The following is a 25,770-nucleotide window of genomic DNA, read 5'->3' as shown; positions in this document are numbered from 1 at the left end:
ATTTCAGATAGTAACAAAGGAAACAGGGCTGAGCCCTCAAAGGGACAAAGTTCTTATGAAACTTTGGGCTCATCTGAAATCTAACTTCTAACCAACTGCACAGGTCTCAGGAGGTGGACATAGTGAATGATGGATTAAATGTTGAGAAATAATTATTGGCAGTTTCTCCACTGCTCCAAGAGCCTGGTCTTTGCCCTGGTCAAGTAGTTACATTTAAATTGAAACTACTCCTTACTTGGGGAGTATGTGTGTCAGGAGAATTGCAGTTTAAAGAGTAAATGAGCATAAATGAGATGAGCAAAGAGTAGAGAAAAACTGAATTATGAAATGGAGAAAAAATATATTACCATCATTAAGAATATTGAGGACAGCCATTCCTCTGTAGTTGCTTGGAATTTAAACTTAAGGTGAAGGAGGGGAAGCTCTGAGAGCAGTGGAGGTATTGTTCCAGATGGTTCCCAGTTGAGAACTGTGTAAATCAGTTCATCTTGACTCATTACGTTGTTGGATTGTTTTGTGAAAAACAAGCAAGGCTTTGCTTACATGCAATTTGCTGACTGCTAAATATTTTCAGCATGTCTTCCTGGTTGAAAAGCTTCCCACCCTCTTAAGGTGTTGGCTTGGCACATGATGTGTTCCATGTATGCCTTTAAGAGTGCATTGCAGCTCTAAATAAAAGGTGTTGGAGGTCACTCTTGCTGAAAAACAACAGGCAGCAAGCAGCTTGGTGAAGCATGCAATGAGGCTCCTGACTCGTAGAGGAGCTCTTGGGGGAATGGAAGGGTTTTGCTTCCAGCTTTCACTTGAGGCTGTTTTTGTCTTTGATGAAATAGTGAAGAGCTGAACAAAATGTAGATTTATGTGATCGTTTCCACCAGAGTCACTTACGAGGAAGTACTCTTCAAATAGTGAGTTGCTTTTCTTTGTAAAAAATGTTTTAAACTCTAGTAATTCTCTCATTTGGGAATTAAAAATTGAGGAGTATTTCCTTTATAGGAAATATTATTTTTAAGGAGAAAAGAAATATTCCTAATGTGTAGTGTGGCTGAGACTTATGATGTAATTTGTGTTTTAGGTAATTTTCTTCAAGGCAGAGTTTTATTGTAGCTGAACAATCTAACATTAGTAAACTAGGAAAAGTTGAGGAAACTGTTAACTCTATTGACAAGTTATTTCCAAGCTCATATTGTAAGTTGCTGCCAAAGTGGATCAAAGAAGATGAAAGTTCTATAATCTTCATTTTGGGTATCATGTATTTTAGTTATAGACCAAATTGAAAAAAACGAAACTCTTGCAAAATTCTGTTTAGCGATTGTTCTTCTTAAATATCACAATGACTTGTAGCTGTCTTTTAGCCAAACACAGGATACAAAAATGAAACAAATTTTATCCTTTAAGCATGTGTGTGTGTTACAGTTTTCAGAATTTGCCATCTTTAAATACATTTTATGTTCAAACCGTAAGTGGGAATAATTGTGCTGGTGCAGAATGTAATGAAGGCACTGTTTTATGCTCCTAATAGGTTTCAGAAGATAAAACATGAAAATATGCCCTTTTTATTTTTAAATATGAATGTGACCTAAATATCTGGATCTAAATCCTGAATGTGTATGTGTGTGCTGGGGGAAGGGTGTTTTTAAGGGAGCATAGTACTATGGTAGGACTATAAATTGTGTGTCATACATTCGGAGGGGCCCTTTATTCTTAAGTAGAGTTTTTTTCCTTAGGCAGTTCTGATTTTTTTCAAAATACAGAATCAAGCTTCATCATACAGACTCTGGTTCAGGAGCTCCTCCTTGCCTATAAGCGCAGTGGGAGGAACTGACAAAGAGCCCCAGAGGGCCCCAGAGGGGAGCACAGTCATCCTGTGCGAGGCAGGTTTCTACTTGCTGAAGCCATCAAGACTCGACTTTGTCACACACTGTCTTCTGGAGAACAAGTCAGCAAAGCAGTTTAAGAGGATCTTCTGCAAATCACAGAGAGAAAGCCAACCCCTAGAAAGCCATGGGAACATAGTGACTTTATTAATTAATGAAAAGGCAAAAAGTTTTGCTATTTCTGATTCAAATATGACTACTGAAGTTTCTCCTCCCAAATTTATGTACTTCCCAAATTATCCCCTTATTATTTTAATCCTATTTGTAAATGATTGAACTGTACTCTCTATGACTCTACCACAACCCAGGAACAAAGAAAATTTTCCATTAATGTTTTAATTAATTTATTGCTAGCCAAAAATTCAAGAAAACATACATATACAATTGTACCTTGGTATCTGCGGGGGATTGGTTCTGGGAACCTCCTGCGGATACCAAAACCCACAGGTGCTCAAGTATCTTATACAAAATGTACAGTTAGCCCTCCATAGCCACAAATTCAGCCAACCAGGGTTCCATCTGTGGTTAGTTGAATCCGCAGAACCTGTGGACACTGAGGGCTGACTGGATTGTGTATCTTTCTCCTAATATTTCCCTGTAAGTTATGTTTCCTTGTGTCTTGTTTTGGGGTATTTATTGCCTGAGATATGGAGCTTAGTCCCTGCCACAGAATTTCAGTAACTCCATCACCTCCACATAGTTCAGCAAGTACCTAATAGTGTATATCATGAGCTTGTAAATGCAGCCTTCCTGGCTGCCCAGCAATATCTGCAGTTACTTTTTCTTATTCCAGACCCCGAGTTATTCCATTGATGTACGCCTCACTGTGAATAGGTGACGTGCCACCCTCTGTTCCATGCACCAACACACTCCACAATGAAGTCGTCCCTGCAAAGGGGCCCCTTCATGTCTACACACATTCTTAAAGCTATGAAGCCATGTGCCACCAGTTCATGATGGTGATTTTAGAGATGTTGATTGTTTTCCCCTCTACACTTTCCTTTGTTGTAGTCCCAAGGACTAGGGCAAAGTGGAAGTACAAGAGAACTAGTTCATAAGACTCATGAGTAACATGTACAGTTAAATTTAAGTTGGCTTCTTTCCTTTGAGGACCATCACAGTGTATAGCATACAGTAAGCACTCACCACACAGCTGTGATTATAGCGTGACAACTGCTCTCCTGGAGTGAGGGTATGCCTGCCCACTACCCTGTTCCTTTCAGATGATTTTTTACCTGAGGATGCAGAGTTTTTGGTGGGTGCCCAAATTTACCTGATCTATCATAGGATGTACACAGCCTAGGCACTCCAGTTTACATAAGCAAAAGATCAAATGCTATTTTGGAAAGTTTAAAAGGCAGATTATTGTTTTCCCTGGATTCTGTTTTCTCTCTGTCTATCTGTCTCTCTCACTCTTCCTTTTTCTCTCTTTCCAAATGTCCTACTATGCTGCCTTCCTTTTTCCTGCTAAGTGACTAGGCTTCAGTTGGAGGACACAGGCATGTAAGACACCTAGATCAAAGGAGAGATCAGAGTAAGCAAAATCCTTCTCTGGAAATTCTCCTTCAGTGATCCCAGGTGTGGTGTCCACAGATAAACAGTAGGATTGTGGTGACAGGAGGGAGAAGCATGACAAAGGGAGTGGTTCCCAGATGATCTGGTTGATCATTATTAGAATTTCATCAGCATTTTAAAATAATGACAGATAACCAGGCCCTAGCCTTGAGATTCTGATTCAGGTCTGAAGTGGAACACTTTATTTATTTTTAATTCCCTAGGATATTTGGATGCTCATCCAGGTTTAGGAGCCATGGTTACAGAGCTTTCTACCCTCATTATGGCAAGGGCCATCAGAATTCCTGGCATGGTACTAATAGCTGAGGTGATAGCTTCTCTTTCATTTGTTTATCAAAGTCCTACTCTGGATCGGATACTGTGTTTAGTGCTGGAGGTAAAATCGTGAAAATAAGGCAAAGTCCCCACCTGGAGGACTTTAGAATCTAGTAGGGAACACCAGATGACTGCGTATGGTTGGGCAGAACTCTAGGAAGTGCTGATCACATCACAATCATCATGGATTTATTCGTATATTCATTATGGCAGTTTCCTGGCAAATGACAGTAAGGATCTTGAGGAAGGGATGCTCTTTAGAAAACACACAGGGGTGACCTCTGAGTGACAGCCTGGATGACAGCCGAGTACACTGATGATTATGGTATCATATGGTGAGTGCTGTGGTGGATGCATGGTATTCCTGCCATGAGAACATTATAGGAGAAGCAGTTAATTCAGACTGGAGGATACAGAAGCATTCCTGGAAAAAGAGAGCCAATTTCTGAAGGACACATAGGACTGAGCTAGGCAATTAAGAGTTAGGAGGTTGCGCTGGGCAGAAAGAATGATACAGCAAAGATGCAGAGACTGGAAAAAAGTAAGAACTCATCTAGGTCATTGAGGTTCAGTGACCAAGTATAAGGTGAGACTGATAAGAGGTGGGGTGGGATCAGCTGGCAAAGGCCAGAACATAGGAACCTTATACATGCAATGCTAAGGAGCTTGGACTTGATCCTGTAGACAGCAGGGAGCCCTTAATCACTTTTTCTCCTTATTATATATATTATATACGTATATGCATTCCTTTATATATATATATATATATATATATATATAACAGATGAAATCACCCCCCACCCACTGACCTGGACAAACACTAATTATTTTGGTGTATTTCATGCGTGTGTGCATATTGTATATATATTTTTTCATTAAATAGAGAAGTGACATAATGAGATTTTCATTTTAGAAAAATCACTTTAGCACAGTGGTTCTCAAGCAGGGGAAATTTTGCACCCCGAAAGCCACTTGACAATGTCTAAAGACATTTCTGGTTTTCATAACTGAAGGGTGGGTGCTATTGGCATCTAGTGGGTAGGGGTCAGAGATGTTGCTAAACATCATATAACGCATGTGACAAACCACTACACAGAAGAAATGCCAGTAGTACCAAGGCTGAGAAACTGCTCTACCTATAGCTGGTGAAGTGGGAATATATGTGAGAGATCTTTAAGGTATGGCTCAGTAGGACTTGTAAGCAAATGCAGGTGAGATAGCTTTCAATCTCTTGAAATCACCCAGTCCAGAGGACTTTAACCAGCATAGCTTTTGTGATTACACTGTTGTTTTTATTCACTCTACAAGCGGAAGCATACTTATGTTTCTTCAGTGGAAGAAACATAAATTAACTTGAAGGTGGGCCTGGAAGTGACCATGGAGACTCTGGGCCTCCAAGCCTCCTGAGTCCTATACCCTGCCTGCAACCTAAATCCACACGGCCTTGCACACTGTCAGGGAACATGCATCCTCCCACTCACAGCACACCCTCCCACTCGGTGACACTCTGTCCCAATTGTGCCACCTGCTACCCTCAGAAACTGATTGTTGCCCCTGCTCCCTTCACTCCAAATCAGACCAGGGGCCTGACTGAGCTGATGAGAGTGTTGAGCTGCGCAGCGACACCATGAAGCCGGCAGCTCCACAGGGCTCCGGAAAGAATCTTCACAATCTGGACAGTTTGGCTCCAGGCAAATTGAATTACTTGCCAGTTCCCGGCCTCCCTCACTCTCTTACACCTCAGGCTTGTGCTCCTGCTGTTCTTTTCCTCTCATACCTGTTCAACCACCACCTTCTCTCCCTGTTGCCTTCCCATTTATCTCGGCAAGTGCTCACCGGCCCCTCTGCATTTTCAGCATATTATACTTAAGCCTCTGTATTGTCTGTATTGTCCTTTTCACATTGTGGCTTGCACTTTGGCTCTTTATGGATCTAATCTTTCCTATCATAAAGCGTCTCAGAGAACAGGGTCTCTATCTCAGGCATATTTATTTCCTCCAAAGCACTCAAAATAGTGCGTAGCATGTAGAAGGCTTGCAGGCTCAATAAAGCTGTATGAAAAGGAAGCATATGAATAAAAACAGTATTTTAACTTCTAAATATTATTAGTGTAGAGCTGGTATTTCAAAATAATATGAAAAAAATCCATATTAATTTTAATTTCTGTTTAAATTTTGAGCTAAACTATAAAATACATGTTGGTATCTTTTAAATATAAAATTGCTTGGCCTCCCAGGTTTTATGCTCAACTTTCAAGAACCATGAAGCAACTAGGAGTTTGAATGAAGGAAAACTGCATCTTGCCACTTTCAATTGATCTGACCTAGAGTCTCAGTTTGTTTAATTCTTGATTCCATTTTGCTGTTCTCTTAGCGAAGGAGAGGACTTGATTTCATACAAGAGCTCTGAGTCACTATGGTCTATTAACTCTTAAGCTGCAATTCAGGCAGCATACCCTGGCATAGGATTATAGATTTAAAAAAATCAAAATTTATCTCAATTTTGGACCTATGTCTTTAAAATTTTTCACCTTCTACTGAATTTTAGAGGAGCAACATAAATAGTAAAAGCATAATTGTTCTCCTTCAAGATGATTTCATAATAAATAAGACATATGTATAAAAATAAGCATCCTGAAGTCATCTTTATAAGGTTTGCTTTTCAAAAAATTCCCTTAAGAATTGTTGAGTCTGGTTCTGACTTACTCTCTCTTTAAAATAAAAATGTACAGAAGCAGAAAATCTGTTTCCCATGTACAAGAAAATTCTGTGTGCCATACTGATCAAGAATGAGAGCTCTAGATTCAGTCAGCCTGTGGCCGGCTCTGAACTCAGCCACTATGTACCTTGTACAGTGTCTTCTAACTTCTCTAATCTGTAAAATGAGAGTTGTCATAGTATCCACCTGACAAGAGTGATGTATTTAAATGAGATAACATGCCTATAGAGCATGAGAATACTGCCTGATACACAGTAAACACTCAACAAATATAACTGTTTTTGTAATTGTCTTCATGCTATGTTCAAGTACAAATCCACTATTATGTAATTTTTCTTGGCTACCTGAGTGACAAAGATGTAAAACATTGATCCTAAGCAAGAATAGGAAAATGTTTCTGAAAGATTTTTCAACAGTACACTAAGAAATGTCTCCCTACTAAGCATCAGAAATATATCTTCTCAAGATATCAAGATATAATAGCAAACATGCTATTGATTTTCCAAAAGTTAGGCACTTCTTCAAAGAAGTGATTTCAAATTCTTTTCACAGATGTGACGACCACATACCTCCTGTGTCTGTGAGGGGAACTGCTTTGGTAAGTAACCGAAGAACTAAAGGTTATGCTGAAGAACTCAGAATTAATGTAATTCCTGATTGGCTACCTACTTAAATAGAATTCTCATTGGCACAGTTTGAAATTTCCTTGAGAAGCTTAGATTTCTCCTACAGAGTTCAAAGTTTCCCAGCTGTGATCTGTTTCCAGTTGGCTGTGGTACTAAAATACTCAAACAGCAGGCTCTGCCAGGAGGAGTGAAGCCATTGTGTGTCCACAGAGACTAGCGTTAGTATCTCTGATATTTTACCACGTGTCAGTCCTGTACAGCCCTAAAATGTTGGACAGAGGAAGAATTTATTTGGGGATAGCAGAGGAATCGCAATTTGGGGCATGCAAACTGTAGCAAGCTGCAGGCAAGTCTGCTGAGGATTTGGGGTAGGCTGTATTTGGGCAGGGAATGTAAAGAGGGGAGAGTTCCGTTTGAGTCTGTCAAAATCAATGGAGACCAGCTTTGAAAATTTCCAAATAAACTTCAAACCAGTGTGGGTCTGTGCTAGACCTATTCTGGGCAAGATCATCATTTGTATTCAAAGAGGAAGCCACTGATAGGTGAGATGCATTTGGACAGAACAGGTTCACATGAGGGGGCTGACCCAACAGGACCTCCACTTAAAGGGCTTAAATTTAAATTTATCTCTGTGTTCACATGCTTATAAGATTGAGAAGCTTTAAGTTTTCTGTTTCTTACTTTTTTGCTGTCATGACTTTTGATCTACACACACTTGTGTCTTCGTGTGTAACTCATATGGTTTGGAGATGAAAGAAAGACGGAGTTTTGGAAGGTACCTAAGAGTGCAGGAGGAAGGTAGAGGCATTTCTCAATTGATGGCCCTTAGTACTAATATCTACCTTTCTCTTCTTTTTTCAAAAAGCATGAGATAGAATTCTGGTGAGGAGTGCATATAAACAGAGGTTCTTTACTTCACAAACAAAAGTGAGCCTCCTTTCTTCTTCAGAGTAATGCTACTTTCTCTCCTTTATATGCTTGAGCCCCAACCATGACGCCAGCAGCAACAACAGCTACATTCTGATGGAGAACTTGCTATCATTCAGGTACTTGACATGGGTCACTTCATTTGATCCCCAGAGGTAATCTATGAAGTAGGTAATATTATTATTCCCATTTAAAGATGAAGAAACTAAGGTTCAGAGAATTTAAAGATCATGCTCAAGGTCACACTGAAAAATGGTATATTCAGGATTGAAACACCCGGGTCTCTGTTAACTCGGTAGCCAGAAGTCAAAAATGCCTACAGCTTCAACAGCCCCAAAGCCCTGTTTGTTTATGAGCCCCAGTTGCTCGCTACATGCAGACTCTCCTTTAACTGAGCAGTAGATTGAACTGGCACACATGCAGCTTTGTTCTCTAAAAGGACAGAGCCCTACTTCAGGATGCTTCTGTACTCTTGTTTTTCCTCGGAGAAGTGCTCAGAGCTAACCTTCCTTTCCCATTTAAGAGCCATGGGGTCTGAAACAAATGAGGAACATAAAAAGAAATGCGAGCACCTAGAAGTTATAAAACAGGAGAGCTAATCTGGAGTTCTTGGGATTTGAAAGTCCAGTCTGAGGATTAGTAGATATCCTTCTTTGGCACTCTTAATTGCTGCTTGCCTTAAACCATTTTTCTGCTCAGAGCATGTCAATCTAAAAAAGTAAGAACTGGGAATATAAATGAAACTCAAGCCGATGATTGCAGCTCCCAGTTAATAACTATTATAAAAAGTAGGAGAGAGAAAATAATGAAACGATTGTTGAAGACAAGAGTTTTGTATAACATGTAGATCTCCATTATTTATCCATGAAAGTCCTATCCCCTTAACCTGCAGAGAGCTGGAATTTGGCCTTTGATGCCACAGGGATTCTTGCCAAGATTTAAGATAATGAACTTCCTCTCACTTGGTTGGTAGCCTAGCAGGAATTGTACAAGGGGGATTCCAACATTTTGTAGGAGGTTGTACTACATTCTTGGATGACCTTCCATTCAAAGAGAAGGAAGCTGGGACTTCCCTGGGGTCCAGTGGTTAAGACCCCGTGCTCCCAATGCAGGGGACCCGGGTTTGATCCCTGGTCAGGGAACTACATCCCATATGCATGTGCAACTAAGAGTTTGCATGCCACAACTAAGAGCCTGCATGCCACAACTAAAAGATCCTACATACCGCCACTAAGACCCAGCTGAGCCAAATAAATAAATAAATATTTTTTTAAAAAGAGAGAGAAGGAAGCTGCTCTTTATACATATACATCAGGGACTTCCCTGGTGGCGCAGTGGTTAGGAATCTGCCTGCTATTGCAGGAGACATGGATTTGATCCCTGGTCCACGAAGATCCCACATGCTGCGGAGCAACTAAGCCCGTGCGCCATAACTATTGAGCCTGTGCTCTAGAGCCCGCATGCCACAACTACCGAAGCCCGCGCGCCTAGAGCACCGTGCTCTGCAACAAAGAGAAGCCACCACAATGAGAAACCCGTGCACCACAACGAAGAGTAGCCCCCACTCGCCGCAACTAGAGGAAGCCCGCGCACAGCAACGAAGACTCAATGCAGCCAAAAATAAATAAATAAATAAACATTTACATCAGCTTAAAAGAAGCAAAGGGTTTCAGAAAACAGAATTTTTAGAGCTAGAATGTGTGAAAGAATTTCAGTCTAAAATGGAAGCAGGGCTTCCCTGGTGGCACAGTGGTTGAGAGTCCGCCTGCCAATGCAGGCGACACGGGTTTGTGCCGCGGTCCGGGAAGATCCCACATGCCGCGGAGCGGCTAGGCCCGTGAGCCATGGCCGCTGAGCCTGCGCGTCCGGAACCTGTGCTCCGCAACGGCAGAGGCCACAACAGTGAGAGGCCCGTGTACCGCAAAAAAAATTAAAATAAAAATAATAAATAAAATGGAACCAGAGGATACATTGCATAAAATGGAAAATCTGACACATGTTCCCTGAGGAAGACAAAACTTAAGGACCGAGAAACTGATTTCCCATAAATGCCTGATTTACAGAAAACTGATAATAATATTGGAATTTTCTTAAATGACAGGGAATTGGTCAGGGATTGCCTCCTATCAACCTTGCAAAGTTTTGCTTATGGTTTCCAGAGGCATGAACAAAAATGATCCGGGTCAGGTTGGCCTCACAAAATAAGCTAACTGAGCTTTGTTTGTATGACTGGACTGGTTTTGACTGCTCAGGAAATTTTCAAAGCTGGTCTCCATTTGTGTGGTTTTTTTAAACATCTTTATTGGAGTATAATTGCTTTACAATGGTGTGTTAGTTTCTGCTTTATAACAAAGTGAATCAGCTATACATACATATATTTCCCCATATCTCCTCCCTGTTGCGTCTCCCTCCCACCCTCCCTATCCCCCCCTCAGGTGGTCGCAAAGCTCCGAGCTGATCTCCCTGTGCTATGCGGCTGCTTCCCACTAGCTATCTATTTTCCATTTGGTAGTGTATATAAGTCTGTTTTAACAGACTCGAATTGAACTTTCCCCTCTTTACATTCCCTGCCCAAATACAGCCTATCTCAAACCCTCAGCAGACTTGCCTGCAGCTCGCTACAGCTTGTGTGTCCCAAATTGCAAGTCCTCTGCTATTGCTAAATAAACTCATCTCTCGATCTTGCCTCAGTTTACAAGAGAAACTTAGAGATCTTCTAGCTCAGAGTTTCTCTCTACTTCAACACTTCTGACATCTTGGGCTGAATAATTCTTTGCTGTGGGGCCTCTCCTGTGAACTGTAGGATGTTTAGTGGCATCCTACTAGATGCCAGTATTTCTCCTCCACTAAACTGTGACAATCAAAACTATCTCCAGAAATTGCCAAATGTTCCATGAGGAGCAAATTGACCTCAGCTGAGAACCATCTCCTTAAAGGCGAGGAATCCAAAATCAAAGTAGCCGCCATCTCCGAGAATAGACAAACTGTATGGCCTTGGCCACTTGGTCACTCCTTATTTCTGAACAAATTCAGGCTGGGTCTGTTCTTAGCTGATATGCCAGCTCTGTACCCCTAGAAACATACCTCCAATGTGGCATAACCAGACTAGGCTGGTGTGAGCTCCCTGAGACTGGGACCATACCTGCTCACCTGTGTATCCCCACTTCCTGGCACAACGTGAGTACTCAGAAACTGAAAGAAGAAATGAATGTGTGGTTTTAAGCCACAAGATGCAATGCTGGATTTGACCTTTGCAGGAAAACAGATGCAGAATAAATTCAAGAACACCTTGAAAAATTAACTTGTTGACTTTATCAAGGCATTTGATAACATCCATGAGCTCCAGCTTCAGTTCCAACAGCTGTTCTACAGGTTTGGCTGCCCTAGAAGTTCTCAGATAGTCTGAGGTTACTCTATGACAGAGGTTTGTTTGACTCATCATGTCAGAATTGCAGATGTTATCAGTAGAGTGAATTGGGGTTGGAAAAATGGCCTTATTTTGCTCAGCATATTCTGTGTACCATGTTTAAGAATGTAACTGAGACCCTAAAGCCAGCATTTTGAGACTCTGGCCTCTAATCCTGTAGGACACTTTTCTAACTCATTACACTACGAGTACCTGCAGGAGTCCTCCAGGAAATTCTCTGTAACCACAGAAGACTAGTAATGGCTAACGATGAGGAATTACTAAGTGCTAAACACCATTCTAAAGTGTTTTACAACTATTAACTCATTTAATCCTCGCAGCACCACTATCAGATGAGGAGTGTTGTTGTTGCGTTTTTGTCTTTTTTTTCATTATTCCAAGAAAGAAACTAAGGTACAGAACAGAAACGTTAAGCAACTTGCCCAAAGTTGTACAGCTTTTAAGAGAGAGAACCAGAATTTGGACTTGTTTAGTATTCATGTGCTTAACCATTATGCTTTGCTACCTCAGACATGCTATATTGAGTCAATATTGTAAATATTCAGTGTCTCAATTTCTGTAATAATCTTCACTAAAAATCCTATATATGTAATTTTCTACCTTGGTATATTGAAAATCAATCCATAACTGTGTGCATGGAGGGTATGGAATGTTTAAAGCAAGGTTCCTGTCTTCAGAGAGTTTACCACCTAATTGAAGAAAGTACATTAGTAAAATAAAAATACAAAGCAATGTAGTGGAGAAAATAGGATTAGAGATCAGACCATATGAGTGTCAGTAGCCAGTGTCACCTTTTATTATTCCTGTGACTTGAGTAAGGTACTTAACTGAGACTCAGTTTTTTCATCTGCAAAGTGGGAATGAAAATCCCTACCTATTTCACAAGTTTGTTCTAAGGATCAAATGAGAGAAGATATTTTTAAAGTATATTGAAAACTGAATAAATGAGTAATTTTGTTCAAATATAAAATAGTATCAAAAGAGTGTACAAAAATGTATTGGAGAAGTTCAGAAGTGGGAAATATTATTGTGGGAAGCATCGTCTTTGAATTCAGTTCAGTAAATATGAGTCAATCTCTTATATGCTGATGCTATGCAAGGTGCTCAGGATACAAAGTAGAATACTTTGCTTTCTTAGTTATTTTAGAATTTGGTCCACTTCCAGGGTTTTATTCATGTGTCTGTGAATCCCTGGTTTCCTAGATCAGAGTGGGGATTAGAATGTGTGAGAGGGTAGGGGAGGAAGTGTAGAAGTCGAGTGATAAAGTAAAAGTGGAGAGAATGTAAACAACTTTGATATGAAATAAAATGTATAATACCAGAGGTGCATAAAAAATACTGTGGTAATTAACTATTCCTGCAAGAATTGGAGAAGGACTAACAGAGAGGTTGATATAGGAACTGGACTCCGAAGGATGAGCTGACATTTTCCAGAAGAAGAGGAGAAAGGGCAAAGATCAGGAGCAGAGACACAGAGTCCTCAGAAGTGCACAGCATTTTAAAGGACTGTGTGTAGGGAGCTTGGAGCATGGGGATTAAAGCTAGTTGGGGAAGAAAGGCTTAAATCAAAAATTGGAAAAGGATTTTGACACTATTTTGCTGCACGGAGGTGTTTGGGCCTCATCCTCTAGGCCAGGTATGGGAAATAGGCTTCATCTGTTATGATGACGTTATGGCACAGAATATTCTTTGGAGGAAGGTTCGGAGTCCAAGATTGACACCTGACTGAGGATCTGTGTGTGCTCTGAGCCACAGAAGGATTTACCTCTCTTAGCCATATAATATCTCCATGTGTTGGAAACATCCTTAATATGTTAGGTGAATAGGGGTGGCCTTGAAGCAGAAGATCTGTGCAGAAATATAACCAAAGGATGTTATATTCACGGTCTCTTGGTAGAAACCCTTCCCGCCTAGAGAGGTTCTTCTCTTCACCTGAGTGTTCAGTTCATGTACTTTGCATTTCATTATAAATTCATTATAAAGGAATGTGATCCAGGAGGCCAAAAAGAATGTACTCTGGTCTACATAGAGGAAATCTGAAGTTTATTTGAATGTTAAAATGGTTGGGAGACAATGATGCTTACTATTCTCTTAAATGTATCTACTCTGCACCAACTACCAAAACTGCAGGTTTGGGAAGAATGGGCTTATAAGGTTCATGGCTAATTGTTATTAGCACAAATAAAGACTTGGAGAGACAGTAGGTAGGACACAAAAGAGAACACCTCGATGCACTGTAGAGAGAAAAGTGTAACTGTAACTGATCTGATCTTTCAAATGATTAGTTTCTAGTTTTATTACCTCCAATTGGTATATCCCTATAGTTATATCGTGCTTCTAATATTTGTTTACTTCTGAATTTAACATAAGTGTGTTAAATTATATCCAATAACCAATAAATTATCATTGGATTATTTTTCTTATTACTAAATCTCCTCTGTATGTATTCAATTACAGCTTACCCATAGAACTGAAAATGACAAGTCAATGAAATTTGGGCAGGGCTTCTGTAAGAAATAACTGACCTAGATCTTGAGAAAGAAAACAAACAGGTATAAAAATACTAGATTATGACGAATGCAAGGATTAAGAGAACCTAGGCTTTAGAATTGGACACACCTGTGTTGAGGAAATTAAAAAGCTGGAGCTTTAGAAATATTAGAGATTTGGCCTTAAGCATTCAAGATGAGATTAAATGTGATAGTGAACATCAAATAAAAGAGAAAAATTGGGGAAGAGAAGGATTCAAGCGGCAAGGACTGGGTAGAAAGTGAACTGAAAATAAAGCAATTGGAATGGGAAGAGGCCTTGTGCAGGGATGCAGGCAGGATGAGTTAAAGTGGAGTCATGAGTGGCAGACCCAGTTTGCCAGAGGAAATGCAAATGGAGTTTTGGCAAAAGGAAGTGGAGGTGTGGGAGTGGATAATTCCCCAAGGTTATAAAGACAAATTAAAACTTAAAAGTAGAGCAGTGATGGATTTAATGAAATCAAGATATAATTTGCTAGTAAAGAACTCTACATCATTCTCCTAAATCCTATAAAACTAGCAAAGGTTTAAAAAAAAATTATAAGGTCATGCTTTTCAGCGCCTTTTTTTCAGAATGATTAATCAGTTCCTTATGTGTATCTGGGAGGTTCTACCATGCTACATGATTTCCGTGGATAGAAATACTTTTTTTTCCTAAATCCATCAAGTTTACAAATCTTAAGATCCACCGCAAGTTTCAGCTAACCGCCCCTTGAGAGAAAATAGGTACAGTGTTAAGAAATATAAAATTACAGCCACTGGGGCCAGAGAGACAACATTCCCCACTCAAGAGAGGTCAATTTTTTTCCTATTTTCCAGGAACCTCCTTAAGATTTTTGTAGTGCTATGTAAATTTGTAGGAATCTTTTGCAGGGAGAGGCTCATACTGAAAGGAATTAATGTAGGTATGGAGAAGTTTGTGATCAGTTGCAAATTGCAAAAGCAACAAAACATTACAACTAGAGAAATAAATGTTAGGAAAATTTATTTGCTGTCCTTAGACTAGGACTTTTTTTTTTTTTTTTTTTTTTTTTTTTTTGCGGCACGCGGGCCTCTCACTGCTGTGGCATCTCCTGCTGCGGAGCACAGGCTCCGGACGCGCAGGCTCAGCGGCCACGGCTCACGGGCCCAGCCGCTCCGCGGCACGTGGGGTCCTCCCGGGCCGGGGCACGAACCCGTGTCCCCTGCATCGGCAGGTGGACTCTCAACCACTGCGCCACCAGGGAAGCCCTAGACTAGGACTTTTAAGCTTGGGACATTTTCGTGGGAACATGTTGGCTGGGGAAGTCCAGAAATAATATTACATTTTCTATTTTAAAATTAGCAGGCAAAAATATACAATTCACCTCTGGAAAATCAACCCATTGGCAGTGCATTTGTCCCCAAGCCAGCAGGCATGAGGGAGGGAAGTAGCATGCCTCCGTGGGATGCTTCACTGCTAGAGGATGAGTTTTTCCAAGGTAAGTCTATGCATTGAATTGCTTTGGAATTCCCAGTACTAAAGGAAAGCAAATAATAATTACAGTCTGTATTAAAGTGCTCAAAATGTATCAAACCCTGTACCTCATTTCTGAAGTCCCTCTTGTTTACCTTACCTGAAGAAGATGTGGTTACATGCTATTAACACAAATATTAAACAATCATTTTCTTAAATTAATTTATTAATTTATTTATTTTTTGCTGTGTTGGGTCTTTGTTGCTCTGTGCAGGCTTTCTCTAGTTGTGGTGAGCGGGGGCTACTCTTCGTTGCGGTGCGCGGGCTTCTCATCGCGGTGTCTTCTCTTGTTGCGGAGAATGGGCTCTTAGGCGTGCGGGCTTCAGTAGTTGTAGCACATGGGCTCAGTAGTTGTGGTTCGCGGGCTCTAGAACACAGGCTCAGTAGTTGTAGCGCACAGACTTAGTTGCTCCGCGGCATGTGGGATCTTCTCAGACCAGAGCTCGAACCCATGTCCCCTGCATTGGCGGGTGGATTCGTAACCACTGCGCCACCAGGGAAGTCCCTAAAGAATCTTATATTTAAATATAATCTAAGCAAATATTCTTGGATCAAGGCCTGATAAATCTATGGAATGGTAATAATGTTTAATATTTAAACCCAGGTAAAAAGGAAAAGATATGTCTTTAGGAAATATATCTATAAAGTTTACTGTCCTTAATAGACTTTTATTGTTCCTGATTAGGACCTAAATGCACTGTGATGAAATCTGATCGTTGTTAAACAATTAACCTTGTACAATAGATAACAATAAAGACTAAAACAGGTTCCAAAAGTACTATATACACATGGACCTTATTATACAAGCATAGCTCACCTTGACATAGTTTATTCTATATAAAATAAGCCTAGCCATTTGAAAAGTGAAGTCTGAAATCATTCACTAGCTTCACCTTGAGGAACTAAATTCAATTTCCAAGGGCAATGATGTCACCTCAGCCCTATAGTTAGGACAGGTGGTGTGATCATTGAGAGACATCCAGCTGGTTGGTTAACTCCTTTCAGTAAGATGGTTACTGGCAGAGAACTTGCTTCAGAGAAAAGAGACCCAGAGGAAAACTTCTGTTCCGAAACAAAGGTTTTGCTAGTAGAGGAGAGCTACTTTTTATGAAATGAAAAAAAAAAATGACTTGACCTCTCTGAAAATAAAAAGGAGAAGCAGAACAGGAATTTTTTTGACCTCAAGAGTAGTGAGTCAAATAGCAGTATTAATTTCGGAATCAAAGTAACTTTGAATAATTTAAAGTCCCATGATACTGATGTTAAGAGTGGTTATCTCTGGGAAGAAGGACTCCAGGTGATTTTACCTCTTTTGTTATATTTTCCTGTATTTACCATATATTGCTTTTGTAGTCAGCAAAAGACTTTATTTAAGGAGGAAGAAAAAACTATGAACAGCTTGAAAGGGAAAACAGAAATCAAAGAGATTTCATTATAATTTGCTTTAAAGACAGATTTATGTAGTTTTCTTTTCTTTTTGCCCTGCCTTATATTTTGGCATTGCTTGATTATTTTATTTGTGGATGTAGGAAATAAATTATTTCAGGGACAGGAGGAAAATAATTTTTTTCACTAAAACATTGACGAATGTTTTCCCTGAAGAATTCCTTAGTTACAGATCTTTCATGCTCAAGACTAGTTCTTTTGCTGGCTATGCGAACTTAATAGCACCAACTTACAAATAAAAGAGAGTAGAGAAAATTCAGAGCAGATATCAAAAACCCCTTCAGCACCTGTCCTAACATAATTGGTATATTATAAGTACGTCTCACTTACATTCACTCAGATACCGATATACCTCACTTTCCCTGTCATTGAAGAGTTAAAATTACAATTTTTTTTTTTTTTTTTTTTTTTTTTGCTGTATGTGGCCTCTCCCGTTGCGGAGCACAGGCTCCGGACGCACAGGCTCAGCGGCCATGGCTCACGGGCCTAGCCGCTCCGCGGCATGTGGGATCTTCCCGGACCGGGGCACGAACCCGTGTCCCCTGCATCGGCAGGCGGACTCTCAACCACTGTGCCACCAGGGAAACCCCTAAAATTACAATTTTTAATGACAAATAATTTTAATTAACCAAAGAAAGTGCACCATTTTATGTAACTCAGAAGGATAGATTTCTGTAAACCAAAAAGTTCTTCAGCAATTTAAATAATCCCATAACTTATTTCTCATGTCAGATTTTATTTTTTTAATGAACATTTCTTAAAAAAATACACAATCTACTCATATTTATTGTAACATGAATATGATAAAATATATCTGTTACCATCCAAATAGGTATGTTAATAAATTGGATGCTAAACTTTTGGCAGTAATGTGCAACTAAGTACAACTAAGAACTCACATGTTATTTACAGACTTTCATATCTTTTACAATCCCCTGAGGTAAACATAATTGGAAACATTATAGCTACCTAGTGACACAAAAGATTCACTAGAAACCATGATTAAAATTTACTGTTAGGGGGGAAAATGTGCTTTTATGTTCTTAAGACATTTTGGAAGGTCAACTTTGAAAATGTGTGATTTGAAAAAGTGTGAAAATGAAAAAGAAACTTCCATTACAGGCTTGTAAAAGTCAAACTATCTTAAAGACATAATCAAAGTTAATGTCATAACATTTATGGTGATATGATCTAAAAATTATAAGGGATTATGTTTCTTCAAGCGGAGCCTTCAACAACTCAAAATATTATTAGACTGTAAAATCTTATGCAAAAAAATGACGTATATTCTCCTTTTAGTTTTAGATGATTTGGATGGAAAACTGGCTCAGGAACAGTCTCCAAGCTCATTGGATGCCAGAACACCTCTCAACTATGGATCAAGAACACAGTTCAGTCGTTTTTACTCCAGTGGGAATAAACACCGTAATATCACAGCAAGGCACAAAAATTGCTGTAATGAAACTTCTAATATGTCTATCTATGACACCCTAAGAGCAGGAACCCCTAAGGAAGGTTTTAAAACCTTTTCTCCTAGAACAAGGACAATCTGTGATATGTACAAGACAAGGGAACCCAGAGTCTTAAAAGAAGATTATGTGCAAAAGAATATGTTTGGTAGTATTTCTCTGTATTTTGACAGCAGACAACAATCAGCCTCACCAGCTACAGGGTATTTCACAGCAAGAAGCTTACCTTTTTCAGCCACAACTCAGATCAAGACTGGGTTTATACCACCAAGCCACCAACAGAGCCCAAAGAGAACTCCTTTATCATCTATCATATGGAATAGATCAGATTCCTCTAGTGATAGGCAGAACCAGGAAGAGTTCCTGAGGGCACCATCACCAATGGAAATTGACCTTGCTGACCAGTATATGTATCCCAGGTGTTTTCAGGAGGATAGGAGATATGAATTTTACCATCCACAGAGTGTTCACCGAAGTGTTGGTTTAAATGCCCCCATGAATAATGCAATGAGTGCTGACCCATTTGAGAACTCAGAGAATATGCTGTTCTACCATGAAGATAACCCATTTACTGGGTCTTTCCTTAGCAATACCTTTGGATGGAGCAGGGAACAGAGATTTAGACCAAGTCCTTTTGGGGGCCAACAGGAAAAACATTCTTCCTGCTCTGACTTTCATCAAAGCAGGAAACCATTCACTTCTTCTGACAGAGACTTTGAAATAATCTCCATTGAAGCAAATAGTGCATTTTTAGCTGGTCATTGTCATAGTGTTCCTTCTCAACACTGGGGGTCATTTTCTCCTAGGTACAGGACAAATATTTCCAGAAACCAAGAGAAGCCACATCCCTCACAGTTTGATTCTCAAGCATCCACACTGGAGAGCATGGAGGTGTCACAAGTTAAAAGGAACCAGTCTACTTATTTTAGTGCACCAAATGTTTGCCCCATGCCTGGTTCAAGCTATCACATCAAATCTGATGGGTTAGAATGTCAACAGGACAGTTCTCCTATGGAACTACATATAAACAAAGAACCTTACTCATTTGAAATTGCTCAAACTCTAGCATCCTCATTCAAAACTACCTTCCCACAGATTCCTGATGACAGAGGGAATCCTCAGAGTCCCAACTTTCAGAATCCCACAGTCACTTTGCAGAAAATTAAGCCTGCTTCTCTTCCAATCAGAAACTATACAGAAGTCACTGGGACCAACAGTGATTCAGTTGATTCTCCACCTCTGACTGAAAACCAACCCAATATCTTGGTCACGGAAGTGAATAATGAGAAAGACTTGAATGGATCTGTTTTGGAAAAAGACAAACAACTAAACAAGATAGACCAGACAACCATGACAGGTGAAATACCCCAACTTGTTTCACAGACAGTAATTTCTAACCCTTTACCTGATTTTCAAAATTTCCTCTCTCAGGACTCAGCCAAGAGCAACAGATTTGTTTTTAATGCATCTACGACGATAAGTTCAAAAAGTTTGCCTGGAGAGATTTCCAGGAGAGATATCTCCAAAATTCATAAAGCCAATGAACTAAAAAAAGATAAGAGTTATACTGGGAACAGAAAACTTGGCTCAGCAACTTCCCTTCCTTTCATTCAGGAAAGCAAAACAACATCACCTTCTCTCAGCCCAAATCAAGGTTTTCACCAGGAATTAACAGTAAGAAATAAAGATATTTCAAACATTATTAAAAATAACCACGGGAGTCCTGAATGTACTGATAATCAAAATGCACAGTCTTCAGAAAAGCCTGCTGTTTTAGATACCAAGGAAGAACAATGTACCACAACTTATTCTACCAACTGTAGCAAGTCACCTGCCGACCACAATGTGCCATGTGATTCTTTAGATCTGTCATCAGGTACACTACCAGATTCCTTACCATCAAATGATTCTTGCCTTGATGCTCTGGTGATTCCTTCTACTGCAGGGTTCTCCTGGAAATGTCCTTCAAGCAAAGATCTGTCTCTGGGAGAAAGAGAAGAAAAAGACAATGATTGCAAGAACCAAAATAGTCAATTTTCCCTAAGCTTCTCAGAAAACCAAAAGAGTAATGTTAATTGTATGCCTGTACATAATGAAGTGGTTGATGTTGTCAAATGCCATTCACATCCTCCTTTCAGGGATGGAAAGGGAAAAGGAAAAATAAGACGACGTATATCCTATACCGAAAAATTAAGCAAAACGGAAAGTAGATCAATACCCACAAGTGACAGCAGTAACCTCATTGAGGGAACTGAAAGCAATTCCAAGCCTCCTGAGCTTCACACAATTTATTGTACCTTACCAAGAAAATCAGCCAGTTTTCTCATCAATAACAGGAAGTCTGAAAGTAAGAAAATGCCTTCTTCGTTTAGGAATGAGCAACTTGCATTCCAAATCAAAAATGATGTGGAAGATCCAGTAGGGAAGTACACATCAAACAAATTCAGTCCCAGTTCTTGTGAGTCAGAGAGCAAATATTCCGGAGTAGTTTCAGACTCAGTCTCAATACCACCTGAAGCCACAGAGGAGATGACAAATATGACAAACATTGGATCTGCTTCTGTTAGAAAAGGACCACTTCAAGTCCTCATCAAGAGGGCTGTGTCATGTCCCTCAGGGGTGCCATATGCCTCAACTGGAAGAGATGAAAGAAAAGAAGGTTTAGTCTCAGATACAGATGCTTCTATTACAACACTAAAGCCTTGGGAGAGACTCATTAACCCTCTGGGAAGTGACTCATCTGTTCGGGAGTGTTCTTTAAGCAAAAGACACCACCAGAAGGAATACTTTCAGGAATGCACTGAAAAGAATGGTAGAATTTCTGCCTCCAGGACAGGTATATTTTCCCATCCAAATGAACACCCTTTACCTTTTTCTGCAGATTTGTCAGGCAAAGAAAGTGGGAAAACATTACATAAATTTAAGACTACTAGCATGTTTTCTGTTTCTGGTGATGAAGATAATGTGAAATGTCTTGAGGTGATTTCAATATACTATACTCTACCAAGGAAACACAGAAAAAAGTTCTGTAACCTTCTTCAAAAGTATACACAAAATATCGATTCACTTACAGAATCAACTAAAGTGGGGACTGAAATATCTCCTAATGCTTTAGAAAAAGACAAACTAAATTGTTCTACACACGAGCAGTCAGGAACACCTTCCTCTAAAGATCTAAAGATGCAGGTCAGCTCTGCTCAGGAGAACAGCCATCTTTCTTACACCACTGAAAATATGACTGGTTTACAATTACCAAGTTTTAGGTCCTCAGAGCCTACATTACAGGAAATTGCTTCTATTGAAGCAGATGTTTCTCTTCATAAAGGAGAACCTAAATCTAGAGAGGTTTCCCCACACAACTTAGCTAAAACACCTTTATGTGATTCACAAAGCAAGAAAGAGAAAGGGGGAAAATTGCGAAGTGAAACCCTGTATACTTCACTAATGCTTCAGGGAAAAAAAGTTACAAGAGAGAAATCTGAAAATTGTCAGCAATCCATTAAATCAGGTAACAGTGATTTTTCTAACCTCCCAGCCCATTCAGAAGAGAATGTTGAAAATTCACAAATTATTAGAAGTTCTGGGGAGTGTACAAGTAGTGCTATAACCATTACAGCTACTGGAAGTCTTCAGAAAGATATAACAGGTATAGCTATAGATGATAGCTCCAATGGATTGCAGCCTGGGGAAGTAAGAGGGGGAATTAGAAAAGATTTCCCAAAAAACCCTGATAAACCACTTTCTGACTCAGAAAGCCAAGTCTTTGCTCTTACTCCAGCCTTGCATAAACTACAGCTTGATGAGAAGACTTGTTCAAGTGAACAAGATTTAGACAGTTTACAGTCTGAACCCAGAGAACTACCTCAAAGAAGTCAGGAGGTAAATATGACAGAGAGCAAGGCTAAAGATGAAATGCAGGAGTTGGCATGGAATCAACCTTCACTTCTTGAAGGAAGTAATAAAAGTAAAAAAAGCTTGGATGACCTAGAAAAAGGGGAAAACAGATCTTCAGTTAAACACAGATTGGCAGTTATGTCCAAAGCAAGCAGAAAATTTCCAGCTGAAGATTTATACCCCAGAAGACATGTAACTACTATCTTTCCTCAAAGTGGGAACAATTCTGGCTTTAGCACCTTATCCCCTGGCACACCAGAGTGCAACCCACACTCCCCTGTGCCTACGTTAAAGTCCACAGAATCCACAGATGAAAGCAGGTTAAGTAATGATGGAGTAAATGTGGAGAAATCCGAGGACCCTCTCCAGGTTACTGCAATAACCAACAGAGAAACTTCTACACACTTAAGCAATCAGAAGTCTAACAATATTTCACAGCCACATCAAAATGAGTTTAAAAAAATCTCAGAATCACAACTAAAGTATGAGAATTCTAAGGATGTAACAGTAGCTCAGATTTTGGAAGGAGAGTCAGAAGCCCTGGCCCAACCCTCATTGATCAGCCTCAGGGAAGCAGATTTCCCTGACCATCAGAGGGGGCTGAACCCTCCTTTTCAATTGGAGCCTGCAGAGAAATCTACAGTAAGCATGCCACTGGCCAGTTTTCAGCAACAACAAAGGAGTGCTTCATCTCTGGAGTGGGAACCTGAGCCACACCCCTATCATTCAAAGAGTTTAAAAACCATCAATGTGCACGGTGCTCTACTACGAAAAAGTCATCCTCCAAAATTCAGAGAGCGTCATTTTTCTGAAAGTACTTCTATTGACAATGCCCTGAGTCAACTGACCCTTGGGAATGAATTCTCTAACAACAGTGGGTACAGTCGAAGATTCAAATCTTTTTCTGAACTACCCTCCTGTGATGAAAATGAAAGTTGGGCTTTGTACAACAGCGGGCCAAAAATGGGTCCTAGGTCTGCAACATCTATATCCAGACCTATTGACTATGGGATATTTGGGAAAGAACAACAACTGGCTTTCTTGGAGAATGTAAAGAGGTCACTCACACAAGGAAGATTATGGAAACCAAGTTTTCTTAAGAACCCTGGCTTCCTGAAAGATGATGTAGTTAACCCTCCTAACCCAACAGAGTCATCAAGTTCTAATTCTCCTAGTAATCAGATGCCAAAAGATGGCTTATCTCTAAGTGCACCACTTAATATCTATGAAGATGATCCAGTAGACTCAGATTGTGACACAGACACAACCACGGATGACGAATACTACCTGGATGAAAATGACAAAGAGTCAGAACTGTGAAGCTTTTTCTATAAAATGTATAACCTTTTCACCAAAAGTTTGTAATGTAGGGCTTCCCTGGTGGCGCAGTGGTTGAGAGTCCGCCTGCCGATGCAGGGGACACGGGTTCGTGCCCCGGTCCGGGAAGATCCCACATGCCGCGGAGTGGCTGGGCCTGTGAGCCATGGCCGCTGAGCCTGCGCGTCCAGAGCCTGTGCTCCGCGACGGGAGAGGCCACAACAGTGAGAGGCCCGCGAACTGCAAAAAAAAAAAAAAAAAAAAAAAAGTTTGTAATGTAAATAAAGTGCAAATATGTATGTCTACGGAAAGGACAGACATTAGAAAAAAAAAAATATCTAGTCTGGGCAGTTCCTGCTCTGAAACAATCCAAATTCTCTTTTTTTCCCCCTCCACACCCTATATATAGACTTCCTGAATTCTAGAGCAATGAATTCTTGTTTAGAGGGATTCTCTGCTGTTTTCTTCCCCTGTATATATCCTTGGCCTTCTGCCACTCAGCCCAAACTTAATCTCTAATTCACTGTCCAGTTTTGGTTTTCTGCTCTATTTTCCCCCTAACTTTCTTATACCTTTCATGGTGATTTACAACTTTAATATCCCAGCACAACAGCAAAACTCTGTCTTGCCTCTTCCATACCTTATATTCATGGCATTTAATAAAATATAGGGTGATAACAATGGAGTAAGTATTATTATCCTGTCTGACTCATCAACATTTAGGAGGTTTAGAGTTTGGGTTTTTTGGGGTTTTTTTCTTTTGAGCAAAGATAAGGCCATATCTATAAGGACATCCTGTTTTATCCATAGCGGAGCCAGGGAAACACATATTTGAAGTGCTTGAGATAGTAGGTGAAGAGGTAAATCCCTAGTAAGCCAAAGAACATTAGTACTTCTAGGAATTCCTTTGAAATAGTTTCTAGGATGGTACAGAAGGTGGCTTTGCCACAGAATTTCTGCTTAGGAAGGGAACATAACTGAGGGGTAGAGATAAGCAGACATCCCTTCATGAGACTGACATCCTTACTGCAGCTCTCTCTGCAACTGTTCCTTTTTTCTTCCATTTCTCCAGAACCATCCATTTAAATTTTTTCTTTATTTGCAGGATAGAACACTTTTTTCCATGTGAGACATTTTAGTTGCAAATGGTAGCCTTGGTCAAGTCCCTAAAGTACTACCAAGTCAGATCTGACACCTTGGGGTTCACAGGCTTCTTTGCCAGATCATTTACCAGACCCTTGGAAATTAGAAGGCAGAACTTCTAAGGGCTCGTCACTATGATTCCTTCAATAATTTATCTAGACTAAATAACTTGTCACACCCACTGATAACTTGGCTTTCCTAACTCTTTATTTGCCATGCGGAATTTTTGGGGTTTTCTCTCCTCCTAATCAGCATAAAGACCAATAAACAGGTGGCAGTGAAGCTAATCTGCTAGAACTACAGAAATCATGCCATCCTGGATCTTAGTACTGTGAGGGTCAGCATGAATGGATTTCATCTTGTTTGGTTTATATTTGCTTCCTGGCCTCATTTTAGTTTCCATTTTTCTCACCTAGTTTGTTTCATCCATATAAATTAAGGATAATGATAGGTGTTGGGGAAGTATGCAGAAATTTGGAACTGATAGAAATGCAAGAAAGGACTATATTATTATTATCCTCCTAACCATTGCCTTGCCTAGAAGCAAAATGCCAGAGCTAGTTTGCATTGTTCCCATGAAACTCAAAACTAAGGAAAATGAGGTAATTACATGAAAGCTATTTCTTCAATCTATAAATTGTCTTAAACTTCAAGCTCTGGCCAATCCTGACCTCAAAGAGACTGACAGTAGAATTCTAAATCAACTGTTCTAAACGTTTCCATTTCAATTTGTATGGTGAAGAATAAATAACAGTTTATTCTTTGTTTCATGAATGTTTGTAAATTCTACCTTCCTTTTTCTATTTATCTGATAATTTAAATAAAATTCATAAACCATGACCTATGTTTTCTATTTAATTTTAAAATATTCGAAGTTAATATTTTAATATTAAGATTCTTGGTTTTTTAAATGATCATTTACCAATCTATTTCAGTAAATATTCTGAGTCAACATGTATGTTACAAAAGGTGAGATGAAGTTAGCTTATTTTTCACTGAATTTAGCCTATATC

The 25,770-nt window shown here is 39.8% G+C and overlaps 1 protein-coding gene across 12 annotated transcripts in view; it reads left to right on the top strand.

Annotated features, from left to right (window-relative positions):
• EXPH5 (exophilin 5) overlaps positions 1-25,597 on the top strand; it is a 75,126-nt gene extending 49,529 nt beyond the window's left edge. For 7 of the 12 annotated variants that reach the window (XM_067750929.1, XM_067750927.1, XM_067750934.1 and 4 more), the window contains 3 exons: positions 7,038-7,083; positions 15,318-15,453; positions 18,234-25,597. In XM_067750929.1, the coding sequence (XP_067607030.1) occupies positions 7,038-7,083; positions 15,318-15,453; positions 18,234-23,617 (5,566 nt within the window). In that variant the 3' untranslated portion in view covers positions 23,618-25,597. Of the gene's footprint in view, positions 1-2; positions 909-7,037; positions 7,084-15,317; positions 15,454-18,233 lie in introns of those variants that run through there. The other 5 variants (XM_067750935.1, XM_067750928.1, XM_067750938.1 and 2 more) reach the window with 5 other exon arrangements.
• Positions 25,598-25,770: the final 173 nt, after the last annotated feature.

This window comes from Pseudorca crassidens, chromosome 9, assembly GCF_039906515.1.
Source record: "Pseudorca crassidens isolate mPseCra1 chromosome 9, mPseCra1.hap1, whole genome shotgun sequence".
NCBI classification, from domain to species: domain Eukaryota; kingdom Metazoa; phylum Chordata; class Mammalia; order Artiodactyla; family Delphinidae; genus Pseudorca; species Pseudorca crassidens.
This window is presented reverse-complemented; position numbering and strand designations above follow the sequence as displayed.